This window comes from Pollachius pollachius, assembly GCF_949987615.1.
Source record: "Pollachius pollachius genome assembly, chromosome: 5".
NCBI lineage: Eukaryota > Metazoa > Chordata > Actinopteri > Gadiformes > Gadidae > Pollachius > Pollachius pollachius.
This window is the reverse complement of record NC_136938.1, coordinates 23,834,896-23,852,558: the sequence shown is the minus strand read 5'-3', so window position 1 is coordinate 23,852,558 and position 17,663 is coordinate 23,834,896. Positions and strand designations below refer to the sequence as shown.

Here is a 17,663-nt window from a genome sequence, read left to right as displayed (position 1 = left end):
TGGTTAAAAAGAGAATAATGCGCTTCCTCTCCACGGATTAAAAACGGTCAGGCATTTCATTAACAATCGACTTTTTGCGTAGTTTTTTCTGTTAAAATAAATAAATGTATCAAGTTTATTTTGCAATTAAACAAGCAACTATGGCATAAAGAAGCATCTTGTATTATATTAACGTTTGCTGTTATTGACAGACGAAAAGCTGTATCAAATCAATAGGAAGATCTTTATCTCCAGCCACCCAGCAATAATGGATCCACTCCCAGAGTACTCTATTTTCCTGGTCCGGATTCTGGACGAGCTGGACCATAAACACGCCACCATGTCCTACCAGGACCTGTGCAAGTCTCTGTGTGCCCGTTTCGACCTGGCCCACCTAGCCAAGCTCCGTAGCCTGCTGTTCTACACGGCCTGCCTGGACCCTGCCTTCCCAGCCACCCTCTTCAAGGACAAGATGCGCTGTGCCGTGGAGGACCAGCAGTCCAAGAAGCTGATGGTGGCGGCGGACATCGTGACCATGTTCAACCTGATCCAGATGAACGGAGGTTTAGCCAAAGACAAGCTCCCCATGCCGCACAGGGGCAAGTTCCACCGGAACCAGTCGCTGGAGTTGAGCAGGTCCGACCCAGATGCCTACACGTTCCAGGACAGTGAGGGGCGAGGGGGCTACGAGCGTCCAGATCACCCCCCGGCAGATGGCCACCACTCACACCACCACCACCCCCACCAGCACCACCACCACAACCACCACCACCTCCACCACCAGCACCCCTTGCCCCAGAATGCCTCCCCGTGTGCTAAATCGGAGCGCAACAGTTGCCAGCAGTTTATTCCCAGCTCGAACCCTAACTTCCTCCTGGGAGTCAACAAGGACCTGAAATGTAGAGCGGCTTCCATGGACAAGCTCCAGCATCTGCCCCAGTACGGCAGCGGCAGCAGCAGGCCGCCGTCACCGCCCTGCGATATGCAGACCACCTACTTTCCCATGGAGATAGACAGCGAGTCCACCACGGACCAGGACTCCCTGCAGCACATGGGACACCCCGAGCCCTTCTCCGTCCACTCCTGCCTCCAGAAGAGGAACATCTTCAAGGAGGACTTTCACAACTTTGTGGCCTTCTCCCCACAGGTCTGTCTGTCTTTCTGTCTGTCAAGGCTGAGTTGTTTGTTTTTGTCTACTGTTGTTCCAGTGATTGATTGAAGTGGATCCTGTTCAGTCCAGAGGATGAGAGGAATGGGATACATGGATATGGAAGGTGACGTAGTGCATTTGGGCCGAATGTCAGGGCTGGAGAGGTGGTTGATGTAGCGGTTAAGTAGTTGGAATATTGAGTCTCTGACGAGTTTAGTGTCCTACGGTCTGCTGTGAATTGTCAGCGGAAGAGGTCAAGTGGAAATTCAGCCCTGCCGAATGCAATTTAAAAACAGTTGTTAAGATTGATGCTGTGCGCGTGGAACATCACACCCAGCTGCAAGCACTGAATAATGAAAACGAAATTGGAATATTTTACAGTTAAGGGAAATGGAGAAGGATTAATGAATTCAACTCATCTACTTTTTTGTTTATTTGTAATCATTGTAGAATAAGTCGGTGCTGCAATTTCTTAAATGTTACATTTGGAATTATGAATAGCTAATTAAATGGCTGAATGAAGGAATTAAATAAATAGCTAAATAATTGACCTTACCCTTATTTAAAGGTTAAATAAAATTAAAGGTCTAATGTCTAATCCTGTGTAGGTGGGGATTCGAGTCATGAAAGATAAGTAACCCACAAGAAGCTGGTGACTCAGTATGTTGGGTTAAATATGGATGCAAATCAAAGCCCGTTTTAAGCTGTGCTTTCGGGGCCATTGGAGAAATGTCCACTGCGTAACTAGTAACTACTGTGTGTCTATCGAGCCTTAACAGAAGTGTTTCTTTGGGATGCTATCCTCAGGTCCTCCCTTCTGACGGCAAGCAAGGCGGCAAGGCGTCCGACGGCTATCACCATAGGAGGGAGCTCCACAAGCCCGCCACCTTCTTCAACCACAGCTTTGAACTGCCTTACAGCAACCCATACTTTGAGCCCGTGCTCAACACCCCCATCCAGGAGAGGCGGCGGGCCAAGCACGAGAGCCTGGACGACCTCCAGGCCTCGACCTACTTCGGCCCCACCACGGTGTCCGAGTGCGTGAGCGCGCGCCGGCAGCTCGGCAAGCCCGGGAAGATGCCGGCGTGGCCCGTGAAGAGCCTGAGCCTCAACGCAGAGGAGGGAGGGCCGCCGGACTTTGAGAGGTCGGTCCTGAACTGCAAGCCCCTCAAGGTGAACCACCCGCACAACATCAGCGTGATCTGCGACGCGGGCGAGCAGCGCTTCCAGAGCCCCAAACAGAAAGCCACCGCCTCCCCGCTGGCCTTCCCCAAGAAGACCAACGGGGGGAAGCCGGCGAAGGAGGCGGCGTCGATGGCGTGCGGTCCCGCGATCGTGGACAAGAGGGAGACCGGGAAAAGGTTTCGGGAGAAGATCGTTCACAGTTCGTCATTCCAGGACAGCTCCTCCAGCGTCGGAACCCAAACGGATCTGGCGGCCCAGAAGCAAAAAGCGAAGGAGTACGCGTCCAAGTACTGCGAGCGGGAACGCCACCCCTTCAAGCCCTCCGACGACGAGCCCCAGACGCTCAGCGACGACATCAGCGACATATTCCGGTTCCTGGACGAGATGAGCGTGTGCGACTCGCTGGGCGTCATCCAGTCGCCGTGCTACAACAGCAACGGCTCCCTCTCTCAGGTAACGCTCAAGTCGGACGGCGACAGCTCCCCCGAGCGCAGCACGGTGCGGCTGGCCAAGTCCAAGCTGGACCGCCTCTTCCAGTCCATGGAGTGCGCCGACGACGAGCTCAAGTCCAGCGTGGTCAAGCTGGTGTCGCGCATCGGGGAGATCGAGAGGAAGCTGGAGTCCCTGTCCGGGGTACGGGGGGAGATCTCCCAGGTGCTCTCCAAGCTCAACCGGCTGGACGAGAAAATCCTCGAGCCGGAGGGCAACGGGGGGAGACATGGGGAGACGCAGGGCCAGGGCGCGGCCGCCGCCGCCGCCGCAACAGGCTCCGTTTCTAAGTCTCCGGACCCCGCCCACACCCACAGCCACGCCCACGCCGACCCGGGACTGTCCCCGCACGTCTTTCAGTGCCACACGACGGGCCACAATGTGAAGAAGGGGGAGGCCGGCGGTCTGGTGGAGTGGTGCTGCCCCGAGGGCGGGAACAGCGAGAGCATGCGGGTGAGGGCCCTGAAGAAGAACATGTTCACCCGGCGCTCGTCGCGCTCGCTCAACGAGGAGAACGGCGGCGCCGGCGAGTCTAAGGCGGTTGCCAGCGCCGCCAACTCCCCCCGGGATTGGAGGACGGTGTCGTACGCCTCCCAGGCCCTGGACGAGGTCAAAGACAAGGACAGCAGAGACAGGGAGAGGGACAGGGATCGGGAGAACAAGGAGCGCCACAGGAAAGCCAAAGAGGTAATGGTGTCCACAGAAACACTTTCTTTTGCAAGCTAGTGAACTTCCCCCTCTTTGCAGTCGTGATTGGAGGATATTAACGTTTGCATTTATTTATTAAGCAGTACCTTTCTTTTGATAATCAACTTCCAAGTGAGGCTGAAGACACTTTAAAGCAATCTTAGTATACTGTCGGTGTGGGAGCAACTGCACATTTAGTTGGTTTATAAAACCAGACAGATACGGGTAGCCTTAGGTATTGGAAAGCAACGGTGCATGAGTGCTCATTAACAATAATATGCCAACAACAACATTAGCGCGATGGTGCAAATGTAGAAGGCAGTTAAACGTTAAGGTGTTCCTGGAACAGATGAGACTTTAGGCGCTTTTTTTGAAGGTTTTGTTGATTCCAATCAGTTAAAGCTTCATCAATCATACACCTATTGAACCGCCAATTCAAATGCATACATAAAGAACATTTTAGCAGGTAGAAAATTGGCTTCCAATAAACAACCAGGTTTCGGCTGGCTAGATGTGATACAATTACAAAGTAATTGCAAATACTTTGTCAATGGAAACAGACATGGATACAGACATATGCACACACAAATACACACATTATAACAATACACACAACAGTGTGTCTGTACTCATAGTATGACGAATACAGATCTACGCATACATGAACCACACAACAGCCCGCACGGATATGAACGGCAGCAGTAGTCAGGGCAAATACGAACAGATTAATGCAGCTCGGTCCCCTTCTAATGCAAAAGAGAGGAAATTGAGCCGTCACCCCGGCTTATTTTTAAACGGACAACGTAAGCTGATGTAAAGAGCATTGTGGAAGGTGTCTCCGTGGAGGGTCGGAGGTGTGAGGGTTGGTGGGAGGACGGAAGCTGTCTGTCTCTGCTGGGAGGGCCCAGGGGGCCATACAAGGCCCTCCGCACGACCAACAGCTCTGGAAACGAAAGCAGGGGTGCGGGGGCGTGCAGGGGTTTAGAGATAAATAGCCCCGTTTTGAAGTTGATTCTCAAACGGACGGGCTTGCCAGCGCACAGATGACCGGACGAGATGAAAGCGGCCTCTCTTTTTATGACCGGCCAAGAGTCTCGTTTCATTTTTTATTGCGGATGGGCAGAATGAGGCCTGATTAAAAGGAGAGGACATAATTAGAGGAAATGGGTCACGGTGACAGTATGTCACAATGCTCTAAGAGTGGAGACCAAATACACAATTTCTAAACCGATTTGGTCGGAAGATGGTAACCTCATCTGAATCACAATCTTATTTGAATCAAAATAGCCTTATTTACGCTTGCTATTTCTGTACGTGAAAAGAACAAATGTAATGTCATTGACATTGTAGGTCAACTAGTAATTGGCCTGTAATACCTGCTCATTCTCAACATACTGGACAATATGAAATAAAGAACTCTAATTAGGCTAGTAGAGAATGAGATTACTTAGTTCCCACTAAGTCAACATTGTGATATATTTGCTACAGTGTGATTTCATCAGGATTACAGATGGTTTGTGAGGCTGTGATGTAATGGACACGTCAGTGTGGATCGATTAAGAGTTTACTCCCAAGCTCTGTATATATTATTTCTTTGGTTTAATATATCAACATCATAATCATTTGTCAACTGTGTATGTGGGTTAAAGAAAGACGTAGCCAATGTTTGTTGTTGAGAGATGTTTAAATGTGTCTACATGATGTGGTGGTGGTCAGGTGCAAGGAGTGGTGGGTAGATGATGTAAGGAAACGCTTGACCCTATTAGTTAACATGCATGGCGAAGCGCAATTACCTTTTACACACCACAAACCCTATGGTGGGGTCACAGCTGTTAGAGGGAGCTGCATGATTCCTTCCTCATATTCCACGAGGTTCCACTGGGATTCCACGCACGCACGCACGCACGCACGCACGACGCACGCACGCACGCACTCACGCACACACACACACACACACACACACACACACACACACACACATACAAGTACACACAGATATGTATCAGCACACATACACACACAAATATACACACACACACACACACACACACACACACACACACATACACATTCAGATACACACCATAAGGATCTCACACACATAAACACATCCACAAACACATACACACACACTTTATTACAGCGTGGAGAACGAAAGTGGCAATCATTAATGCTGGCAAATAATGCCGACATGAAGTATACAGTGAAACTGCCTGTGTTTTAGGGCAGGACCCTTATGAGCAGATTATCTTCCTTCCACCTGTTGCTCCTCAAGACACACAGAACAGGGGACACAGCTCCCATTTACATCCATCAAGGGACATCGTGTTTTGATCCATTGTAACTGTGCTTAAAAAGAGGAGAAATTGTTTTTTGCACCACTCTGCCAAGACGCCAGACAGCGACCAATGGGGCCATTATGTGCAGACGGTTGAGAGGGGAACAGTGGAATGATGGCTCGTAAAATAGTTTCAGGCCTGCGGGGGCATTCCCAAGTAAACATTGTAAAAACGGGTCGTGGTATTTGCTTAGCAAATCTTTTATTTGTTTCTTTGTTCCCCTCTCTCTTAAACCTTGCATGTATTGTGTGTCATTAAGATTGACACGCAGCTTCAAAAACTCATGCTCCACAATTACATCATTCCCCAAAGTGATCCCTTACACACGAGTTGAGATGCTTTTTTAAATGGCTTGTTTTCAAATGTCACCCTCTCTCTCTCTCTCGCTCTCTCTCTCTCTCTCTCTCTCTCTCTCTCTCTCTCTCTCTCTCTCTCTTTCTCGCTTTCTTTCTCTCCCTTTCTCTCTCTCTCGCACACAGACACACACACACACACACACACACACACACACACACACACACACACACGCACACACACACGCACACACACACACACACACACACACACACACACACACACACACACTTGCACTCTCTCCCGTTCTCTGCGACCTTTCCCCCGTGGGAGGCAACATGGAGTGGGCCCTTAATTGAAATCCAGGTCTTGAACAGCAAGCCGTCCATCCTTGTACAAGGCTTTTCACAGTTCAGGTCCACAGACACACCATTGACCCTATCATCATCCATGAGAGATGGCAGTTCATAGGGTTCAATGGCTACTCTGAGCTCGCCGGTGTAAACTACGGGATTGTGAGCCTATCTTCGAGAGCCAACCAGGCTCTCAAACTATAAAGTATTATGGTTCAACACATTTGAAGTATAAGGTTGGATAGGGTTTTATGAAAGGTATTCCTTTGCAGTTTTATATATTCGATACTTTTTTTAGTGGTGATTACCATATTGCTCAAAACAAACGTATGCCAATCAATGTCAACTTTGAATTTCAAATCGGTTGATGTTCTCTGTTGATCATCTGTGTTTGTCTTGTTCATGTTCTGTAACCATGTTTTGCGTTATCATGTGGTGTTGTAGTAGTATTATCTTCCCATATTGTGTTACTCTGCTCAGTGGTTTTTATATGTTGTGTAGGTCATTTTGTTTAACAACATGGTTGTTTTGCTGGGTTATTTCATCACATTTTGTTACTGGTTTGTGTTAGCTTAACATGTTGTGTTAACATGTTGCATATCCATGTTGTGTGGCTGTGTTATGTTTATTGTGTTGCTGTGCTGTGTTGCACTGCTGCATTAGTTATGTTGTGTTACCCATGTTGTGTTTTGTGTTGCTGTGTTGTGTTACAAATGCTGTGTTACTTTGTTCTATGTTGTGTCTTTGTGCTTATGTGTTGTGCTGGTCATGTTGTGTGACCATAATGTGTAGCCATGTTTTGTTGCTGTGTTGCCATGTTTTGCTGTCATGGTGTTTTGTCTTTTTCTGTAACCATATTGTGTTCATGTGTTGTGTTTCTCTTTTGTGTTACCATATTGTGTTTCTCTGTTGTGTTGTCATGTTGTGTGTTACTATTTTGTTTCACCATATTGTTTTGCTGTGTTGCGTTTCTTTTTCGTGTTACCATATTGTGTTTCTCTGTTGTGTTGTCATGTTGTGTTGTTTTCCTGTTCTATGATGTTGTGTGGGGTGTGAGCAGCTCTAAGTGTTACTGATTCAGTATAAAGCTGCTAAAGGTCAGATGGAAAAACCGCTAGCCTTTGAAGAATTGACACAAATATAAAAACATCAATCAGAGTAAGCGCACATCCACCATACCAACACAAGCTCTTCACCGTACATTAGACACACCACACATCGCCGGGGAGTGACAACCCCTTGTTCACTGCCTCTCTAGATACGTTGCGACACAAAGGATAATGGGGATAGATGACAAACATGAACCACGGAAACATAATTCCCTTTGTAACTATGTAAAAAAAATAAAACAACAGATGTGACTTTCATTGAGGGGTGTGGAGGTTGTTGAGCAAAACAAACAAATAAGACAAAGTATGGGGTGGTGGTCCGCCAATCTGGAGCTCAGACATTAAGGAGACCCAGATCTATAATGGAACCACTGTTCATCCTCCTCCTCCTCTCTTCCTATTCCTCCTCTCCTGCTCTGATGTTTAATCTCCTCCTCCTTCTCTCCACTTATGCACCAGCCGTAAATCGTTCTCCGTTTTCCCCCTCTCTCCATATCTCTCTTCCTCCCACCCTCTCTATTTCTCTCTCTTCTGTCTCCCTCGCTTCCTCCCTCTTTCCCTCTCTCTCCCTACCAGTTTTTGACACGAAGCGCCCCCATATCTCATCTCCCCTCCCCTTCTCTTCCCTCCAATCCTGCCTCCATTTTTATCATTCAGTGCTTCGCTCATCCCAGTATGATCCGTGAGTGACAGACACCCAAGATTCCGGCTGAGACTGATTTGTGATTCAAACCCAAGGGGGGGGGGTTTGAAGTGTATTTTACCCATATGTGTCTGCTCCTGTATTGCATATCGAGGGGCCACTTTGCGATTCCAGCGTCGGCTCTATCGACAATTGAGTGTGTGTGTGTGTCTGTGTGCATGTGGTGGTCATTTGATCAAACAGTCAAAACACACGGGATTGGTTAAAGGGAATGCACCCCCGATATTCATATGATAGAAAAGCCTCAACAATCATCTAATGGAATTCCCTTGCATGCTTTGGAATTCGGACACATTATAAATCGGACACACATATCAAAGTACAAATACACACACAATACTTCAGATTGTGTGTGTATTTGTGTGTGTGTAATGTTTTGGTAAATTAAACTAATACAGTTGTGCATTTTGTTTTGTGCATTTCTCATTGAGACTAATCGGATTGCGTGAAAATAGACACTTTGCCTGGCCAGACACTGAGGACACAGCTGCTGTTGTGCGCTCGGCACAACCTGTAAAACACTGCTTTTATCAGGCCGACCAGCTGTGGCGTCTTCACGGCTATTTGATGAGTTTATGCATGTTTGTGTGTGTATTAGTGTGGCTGTGTGCTTGTGACTGTGTGTTTGTGTGTGTGTTGCTGTGGCTGTTTGCTTTTTACTTTGTGTGTGTGTGTGTGTGTGTGTTGCTGTGGCTTTGTGCATGTGACTGTGCAAGCAAGTGTGTTTGTGTGTCTGATTGCATGCACCGTCAGCATGTTCAGGCGTGTGTGTTTGTATGCCTGGGTGCTTTGCGTCGGTGTGTACGTTAGCATGTGCATGTGTAAGATACTGCGTGTATGACTGCATTTCTATTTGTGTTGGGATGTGATCCCATGGATTTTCTTTTTAATCTGCCAAATTGAACATGAATCGATCGACGCACATCGACTGCACATTGCAGCAAAGCCTGATTGGCAAAATGATTGTTGATTGGAGGCTAATACGCAGATTTACACAGTGGAGAGAGCTCCAGATTCAGGGCACTGGCATGCACTCAAAATGTGCTCCGCCAAGCCTCCGAACTATAAGCTCCCCCATGGTCCTCCTATTCACAACAATCCAATTAGCAGCTCACGACAATTGTCCTCTGAAAATATCCCCTTGGCTTCCTCTGATTCAAGACGCCAATAAACACACACAGACACGCGCACACGCACACATGAGCACTGAAGCGTTCACACATAAACACACAGGCACGCGAGTGACTGGTAATTAGATACAGAGCAGCGGGCAGATTGATGTCACCTTCGCTGACCGGAGATGACTGGTAGTCAACCTGGCAGACATTGATAGCGGCTGTCTGCACACAGGCTAGGGTCGATAGATGGGGCTGGGGAGGTTGGCTAGTATTCGTCGTGTCCTCGCCTGTGCTCTGGGAGGGAATGGAAGGGGTTGAAAGAAGCATCTGTGTTTGAATACGTGGTGTCTTAGCTTCCTTGCTGTAAACTCTGCTGAGTTGTTTGGTTTGGTTTGCTGTTGCTGCCCGTATTGCATATTTTACCTCATGCTTCATTGGCAAAAGGTCTGCATGAGAAAGTTATTACAAAATACAAATCCCAAATCGCGTTTTAATTTCCTGACACTCGCCTCTTGTTAAACGTGCCAGTGCCCCCGGCTCATATGCAGTAACATTTTGCAGGCGCAGGCGTTCTCTCCTGCTGACTATCGATGGAACACTTCACTGACCAGCGATGTGTTTCTCTAGATCGATTGTATGTTACAGTTTGTCCGTTTTTTTTATCTCTCCTATCTCGGCCTGACGGACGCCCTGTGTGAGCGGGGTTTTGATCGAGCGTCTGAGCACCGCTCTATGTGTAACGGGTCCTCCGACGTTGACCGTATTCTCCCCCTCTCGTCCTCCCCTCTCCCTCCCTCGCTGTCGTAGGCGGAGCGGGACCGCCACTACGAACACCCCCAGGCTCACCGCCAACCCAAGCCCCCTAAGGACCCCTACCTGGTGGAGCAGGTGTTCGCCCCGCACCCCTTCTCCCCCGGCGTCAAGGCCCACGTCAAGGGCAGCCCGTTGTACGCCGACCTGCAGCTGGTGGGGCCGGCCGACGGCAAGCGGGGCCACCCCTCTTGGACCCTGGAGGAGTTCAAACGCAACTCGGGGGAGAAGGGCAAGCATCTCACCGCTCTGGATCTGCAGGTACTGGGCCACAAGGGTTAGGCAGTGGATGGGGGGAGAGGTGGTGGTGGTGGTGGTGGTGGTGGTGTTGGGATGGGGTTGGTGGTGGTAGGGGTGGTGGTGGTGGTGGTGGTGGTGCATGGGGTAGGTGGTGGTGGTCGGGGTGGTGGTGGTGGCGGTATTGGTGATGGTGGTCGGGGGGTTTGTGGTGGAGGTCGTGGGGGTAATGGTATTTTTTGGGGGGGTGGTGGTGGTGAAGATGCTGGTTCTGGTTGTGGTTGGGATGGTGGTGGTAGCGGTAGTGCATGGCGGGGGGCTGTGGTGAGGGTAGTGGACGGGTGGGGCTGGTTATGGTGGTGGTGGTAATGGTCGGGGTGGAGGTGGTGGTGTTGGTGGTGGTGGTGGTGGTGGTAGTAGTGGTTTGGGTGGTGGTGGTGCATGTGGAATGTGGCGGTGGTAGTAGCGGTGGCTGGGGTGGTGGTGGTGGTGGTGTTGGTGATTGTGGTTGGGGGGTTCGTGAAAGAAGTCGTGGGGGTAATGGTATTTTTTGGGGGGCTGGTGGTGACGGTGCTGGTGGTGGTGGTGTTTTGGGTGGTGGTGCTAGTACTTGTTGGCTTGGTAGTGGTGGTTTTGGGGGGATGGTGGTTGAGGTGGGAGGGGTGGAGTTGGAGGTGCTGGTGATAGTCGTGGTGGTGATTTTTGGGTGGAGGTGATGGAGGAGGAGGTAGTTGTTGAGGTGGTGGTGGCGTTGCGGGCTGCGGGACCTGCGAAAAAGGGGGAGCAGCCTTTTGAGAAATCCATGAAAGTGGATGCAGTAATTGTGCCTTCACTTGTAATGTGTTCTGCTCGCTAACTCTGGGGCTTGTTCCTTTGTGGGAGCTGTCGCTGTGAGGGATGTAATTCTATTCTCATTTGGCTAGCAGGTTGGGATGTCATGGTGCTTTGTGTGGAACACATTTGGAAAGAGGATTGGGAGAACGGCTTGGTACATTGTCCTGGCAGACTGTTTTTCCCACAGCCTCTCACTTGGACGTGGCACTTTATGTGTCGGCCTTAGATTTCTACAAGGGGCTAAAGTACCTCTGGGAATGTTCTGCCAAGCTCTGATAGAAGGACGAAAGGCAGGTTATTGATACCCACTGGTGGGTCACCAGAGACAAGCACAGATCAATTGCTGCTAACCTTCCTGTGACTGCAGCACAGCCTGATTGGGGCTCTGCTAAACATGACGTATGCCTGGACTGAATGGTTTCATATAAAGTATTATATATCAATATATATATATATATATATATATATATATATATATATACATAATGTGGTAACATATTATGTAGTAGAAGCCGGTTCCTTGTTTAAAACAATGCATTCCTTCTGCATCATTGTACTGTGTGCATATTACAAAATAACACATTTAAAGACTTCCCAAGAACACACTAATAGGATGATCCCAACAATGCGAGGGGAAGAGAGAGAAATAGAGACGGGGGCAATGAGTTTGAGAGAGAGGGAGAAAGAGAGAGTGAGAGAGAGAGAGAGCGAGAGAGAGAGAGAGAGAGATTTATAGGGATGTACATCAGAATCACTCATGGGATGTTTTGTTGACGATACTTGGTCATATAGGGAGGACACAAGAGGGATAGTACTGTGTAATCCTAAACCAATGTAAATACACACTAACCATTGCTAATGAAAACTTTGTTTGGCCACGATGCCCAAGAAACAATTCCAACGCAACACATTGTCCCTGTAATGACAAATCCTTTCACCATTAATTACTTGACAATCATGACAAACAGAAATCCGTTCCTACCAATAGCATTCCTATCCTGCTATACTTCCATAATAAATGCAGTGATTGCAATGTGACGATGTACCAGCCCCTTTTGAACGTCATTTAACAGAGTACAACCCTTGGGTTTTGGCTCCTCGACATTGCAGAAAGAATAACTAACAATACAAATCAAATAAAGAATACATAAGTAACATAAATAATGTGTAGTGTGTGCTGAGTTAAATGTGCATTGCTTGTATGTTCGTGTGTGTTTTCGTATGCACAGCTACATCTCAATGTATGTGTGAGTGTCACAGACAGATATAGCAGATATATATACAGTGTTGATTGTTTATGAGCCCGGTTGCCTGATGCAAAAAAAGCTGACCGGAACTGCAGATCTAGGCTTTGAGACTGCAGCACTGCCTGCTAGACGTCAGCAGTTGAGAAAGTCTGGGATTGGGGTGGCTGAGTCCTTTGATAATCCTGCGGGCTTTACTGCCACCCGGTCCGTTGTAAAGACCCACATCCACTGATGCACTGGGCTGTCCACATGACCCTCTGCAGTGCTTTGTGCTTGAGGGCAGAGCAGGTCTTGCACCACTCAGTGATACATCCAGCCAGGATGCTCTTGGTTGGCCCCCACGGCCTTGGGCCCCATGTTCCACCTTTTTCAGCCGTCGGAGGTGACAGAGGCCTTGCCGTGCCTTTTTAACTACATGGCTGGTGGGCACGTCCCACGTCAGGTCCTCTGAGATGCGGACGCTGAGGGACTCTGTGGTAGACCGCGCAGGGGTCTCTCCTCTCCTCCTTAAGTCCATCATCAGCTACTTGGTCTTAGCAACACTGAGAAAAAGGTACTTCTCCTGGCACCACTGTGTCAGGTTGTTGACCTCTGTCCTGTCGGCCATCTTGCCGTCAGCGGTAATAAGGGCCAGTCACTTTCGTGTCGTTGGCAAACGTAATCACCAAGTCGGATCTGTGCGTGCCCATGCAGTCGTGGGTACACAGGGAGTATATCAGAGGGCTTAGGACACAACCCTGGGGGGCTCCCTTGTTGAGGGCCAGAGGCAATGGAGCAGATTTTCAAGACCTGGTGTCTGCCGACTGAGAAGTCCAGGCTCCGGTTGCACAGGAGGTGGTTGTGTCCTAGGTCATTGAGCGAGCGGCATCCTCACACATGAGCTCCTCCCCCCCCCCGGTGGGTCCGGAGGGGTCGTGGCCAAGGTGTCGTCCGTGGATCTGATTTGTCCGTACGCAATTTGGTAAGGGTCCAGGGTAGGGGGTTAACATGCTACAGATTAGGTCTTTGACATGCTCCCCAAAGCATTGGATCACTATGGGAGTGAGGGGGCACGAGTAGGACTCGAAGCAGGAGGGGACACTTTGCGTAGGAAGAGAGAGGTTGAGTATGTTCGTTAACAAACTAGCCACCTGTGGCAGACACACTCCCCTCGGCCAATCGGAGGTGCTGACTGACCGTGAGCATCCTGCGTGTGTCGGACTGTGTTTGGACCAGTGTGATGGTCGTGTCTACGTTGGTGGGAGCTCTCTATGGGAGGTTGATATTGATAACCTCAGCATGGCCGTGAAAACGATTCAGTTTGTCTGGGAGGGAGGCTGCGGTATTTGCTGCACAGCTGGGTCTCCCTGCACACCTGAGAGAGATTAGTGTCTGCATTTGCAGACTAATTGCCATCCCATTTTTCGGTTGATCGTGTAATATCATAGTCAATCCCATTAGGATGAAAGTGTATTTTATATTCTGTGTCTTCTCAAAAGATGACCATAAAGAGCCATACATCAAGCTTCGACTGAAATAGCCAACACCTAAATTACCCTGTGCTCATATGTTGCATGTCAGAATCAATTATCTACAAAGCATATCTGTCGGCCTATATATATATATATATATATATATATATATATATATATATATATATATATATATATATATATATATATATATATATATATATATATGTATATATTCACAGATTGCCGTTAGTTGGAAGCTTTTGACAACTAAAGTCACCAACCTCGTTAACTAAAACAGAGCTTGAAAATCATTGATTTGTAATTTTTTTAATTAAATAATTTTGAAACCTTTTTGATGCTGAGTTGTCCTTGGAAGTCATTTTCAGTTTTAAACTGGAGAGGAGGGCCCGCTATAGTTCTGGGATGAATAAGCACTAATTTAGGCAATCCATCATGGCTTGTCATAACGATGTAATGGCTGCGGAATGAACATGCAACATCAACTCTAAAAGCTGGGACTACTCAATATGCTCACTGAATAGCAGGCTTTTTGCAAAAACAAGAATACAAGATGGCCTACACATTGATGGTTGAAAAAACAGACGAAGACCTTCGCAGGGAAGGGCGATGCGACCGGCAAAAGGGGCATGTACAGTCTCTGAGTAGCGACATCTGAAAGTCTTCAAATCTTTGCAGGACGTGCAAGTGTAATTTGGCCTTTAGCAATAAAAAGAATCCTATTGGACTGCACAGGAAGTCTTCTTTTTGTACTCATTCAGTACATAGATAGATACTAATGGCCAACTGACAATGTTGTTGTGCTAAAAGGTAGCAATACATCTTTCTATATCTCTGTCTATAGGTGACACGGTTCATAGACTATTTTGCAAGATCCCCCAAGATTTGGGATCCGTTGTGTCCTTGATATGTTTGTTCTCTCTTCTCTCATATTATAAATAAAGAATGGGAAAAAGTGTCACAGTGCGCAGGATTGCACTGTGTGCCCAAGGGTGTTCTTGTCCCGCCAGAATGGAACTGGATTTGTTTTTGCAGCCTGCTGAATGACTTGTATTTCGCTCTGGATAAAAGTGTCTGCTAAAGCGTAAAAAAAAGATACAATAGAGAACAAGTGTTTCTTCTGTATTATTGTAGCCGCTATGATATGTCAAATCAATTACACTCCCTCGCTCAATTATATTTCCATCAAGCATTTTGGCACCCTGACTACCCCCTACACCTCCCTTTTTCTCTCTCTCTCTGTTCTTGGTGATATATTCCATAGCCTTTCTCCCGAGACGTAGCAGTCTGTTAAAATATCAGCGTGTTGTGGTGCAGACGGCCATCTGTGAGCAGAACCATTCTGGGATCGGCGCAGCTGCCTAGGCACACCACAACAGAATCAATCTCCCTGGTGCACAGTGCTGGCTTTCTGGTCATGATCAATGGACTCCAGCAAAATCATCTGAAGCCTGTGTTCCCCATCACCACCAGACCACAGGCTCATTTTCCCCCAAACTTCACCTAATGAAAGAAATGGTCCACAGTGTAGCGCGTGTGGGGGTTTCAAACCTCCGTCTGGAAGGTTGAACTCCTTTTAATGAAGAACAACTCTCAACAGGCGACATACATTAAGGGAGGAATCTCACATACTCTGTCCACGTCTGTGAGCCATTCTTGAAGCACATTCATTCCCCTTGACTTGTAATCTAGACAAAATGTTGTTGATTGAGATTGTTACTCTGTTCCTAGGATGCCAAATACAGCGGGGCACGTGGAGTCTGAGATCGCTTGATTGGCTGCAGAAAAAGGCCCTTTCACGTCACCAAAATAACTTAACTTGAGTTACCGATTGTGGAGGATTTTAAGCCTGTTTTCTCTAAATGTTCGATCACTCCCTCGGACCACCCACAGGTCCGCTCAGGAGCCATTACTGCTATTGATCACTAGGTAGGGTTTCGCCCCCCAATTGCCATCGGGAATTTCGCACGCTGCCTGAAACGGTTGTTCGATTGGTGCCATTCACTTGCAGACAATCTCCTCACCCTCTCCTTCACAATTTCATCCCAACATGATGTCTCTGTTATCACTGTCTTACCCCAACCTGCACTCTACATGGGTCCGTGTAACCACCGTCTCACCCCAACCTGCTTCTGAGCAACCTGTGCCTGTATTTACTGTCTCACCCCAACCTGCTTCTGAGCAACCTGTGTCTGTATTTACTGTCTCACCCCAACCTGCTTCTGAGCAACCTGTGTCTGTATTTACTGTCTCACCCCAACCTGCTTCTGAGCAACCTGTATTTAATGTTGCACCTCAACCTGCTTGTTAATAACCTGCATCACTGTCATTAAAGTTATATATGTGCTTCAATGTGTAACCTCTTAGTGTTGAGAATGATTGGGAAACTTAGAAGCAATGTTATGTTGTTATTTTAGGATGGTGCTGACTCTCTCTAACAGGATGTCATGTTTAAGTGGTGGTTTTGGCGGTAATAACAACATCCGGCCTGATAATAAAAAAGAGGCCTTGTATATTTTTGCAGCTGTGTCGGAAAATGCAAAACCCCAAGGTTGGAAATAATATCAGCTACCATCCTGAGACATATCAGCAGCACATCTGTGTTTGTAGGCCTATCAGCTATGAAGCTTTGTTCCCAACCTTAAATTAGTTAAATACTACTCAAAACTAATTGAAGGGTGGGAATCGTTATTTGGGGAAGCTTTTTAAATTATTTTTAACCTTCCTTTGTGCTTGATAGTGAGTCCCTCACTATGAAGTAAGATTCACGCCTTCTTAACCACCTTCTTGTCCTGTTCTTCCCCAGACCCAGGAGTCCCTGAACCCCAACAACCTGGAGTACTGGATGGAGGACATCTACACGCCGGGCTACGATTCACTGCTGAAGAGGAAGGAGGCGGAGTTCCGCAGGGCCAAGGCGTGTAAGATCGGTGCGCTGATCGCGGCCGCCACGTGCACTGTGATCCTGGTCATCGTGGTTCCCATCTGCACCATGAAGTCCTGAGACTAGGGAGGCACCGGATGGATGGAAACCATTAACTGGCTCCTCACCTTTACAGGTTTATTTGTTGTCTGAGATCAGCTTCATCACTCACGATTTTGTTTTCCAAGGCTTGGATTGTATAATTTGGCAGCCAATCAGGGCCGTCTGGCCTTGTTGAAAACGCTGACAAACTGCTGGAAACTGGAACTTTTTGTGGTCTTCTCCTTGCCTGTTTTGTTGATAATACTCACAGTTAGGAAAACCGTTGTACCGGAGATCAATACTAAGCAATTATATATCCAAAAAAATTGAAAATGTTTTAACGTTGTCTACTGTATCGTTGACAAACTGTTCTCAGTTTCTTGATTTTAATGAATTCTCTATCACAGATGATCTGAAACGTTGTTGATCACTGGGTTTATTTTGTAGCCAGTGTATCATATTATTATTTTTAGTATGATTACGATATAATGTATTTTGATTAAACTTATTTTTCTGAATTATCTGGTTGAATATGGGTTAAATACTGGCATTTATCTTTATAAATAACAACAAGAGTTTAAAGTAATGGGAGTAAAGAAAGAGTTTTTTTTAATATAAAATACAGTATTATTAAGTGCTTTATTTGAAATAGAGGCAGACCAGTACATGGACCGCAAAAAAAAACCTTTGTG

General features: G+C 47.4%; 1 protein-coding gene across 1 annotated transcript; it reads left to right on the top strand.

The window, feature by feature from the left end:
• Positions 1-241: 241 nt before the first annotated feature.
• Positions 242-17,010, top strand: minar1 (membrane integral NOTCH2 associated receptor 1; the record flags this gene model as incomplete). Its single annotated transcript, XM_079736254.1, has 4 exons — positions 242-1,126; positions 1,937-3,490; positions 10,214-10,477; positions 16,813-17,010. Exons 1-4 carry the CDS (start codon positions 248-250, stop codon positions 17,008-17,010), a joined length of 2,895 nt encoding a protein of 964 aa, XP_079592380.1. The 5' UTR covers positions 242-247.
• Between the last annotated feature and the right edge of the window lie 653 nt (positions 17,011-17,663).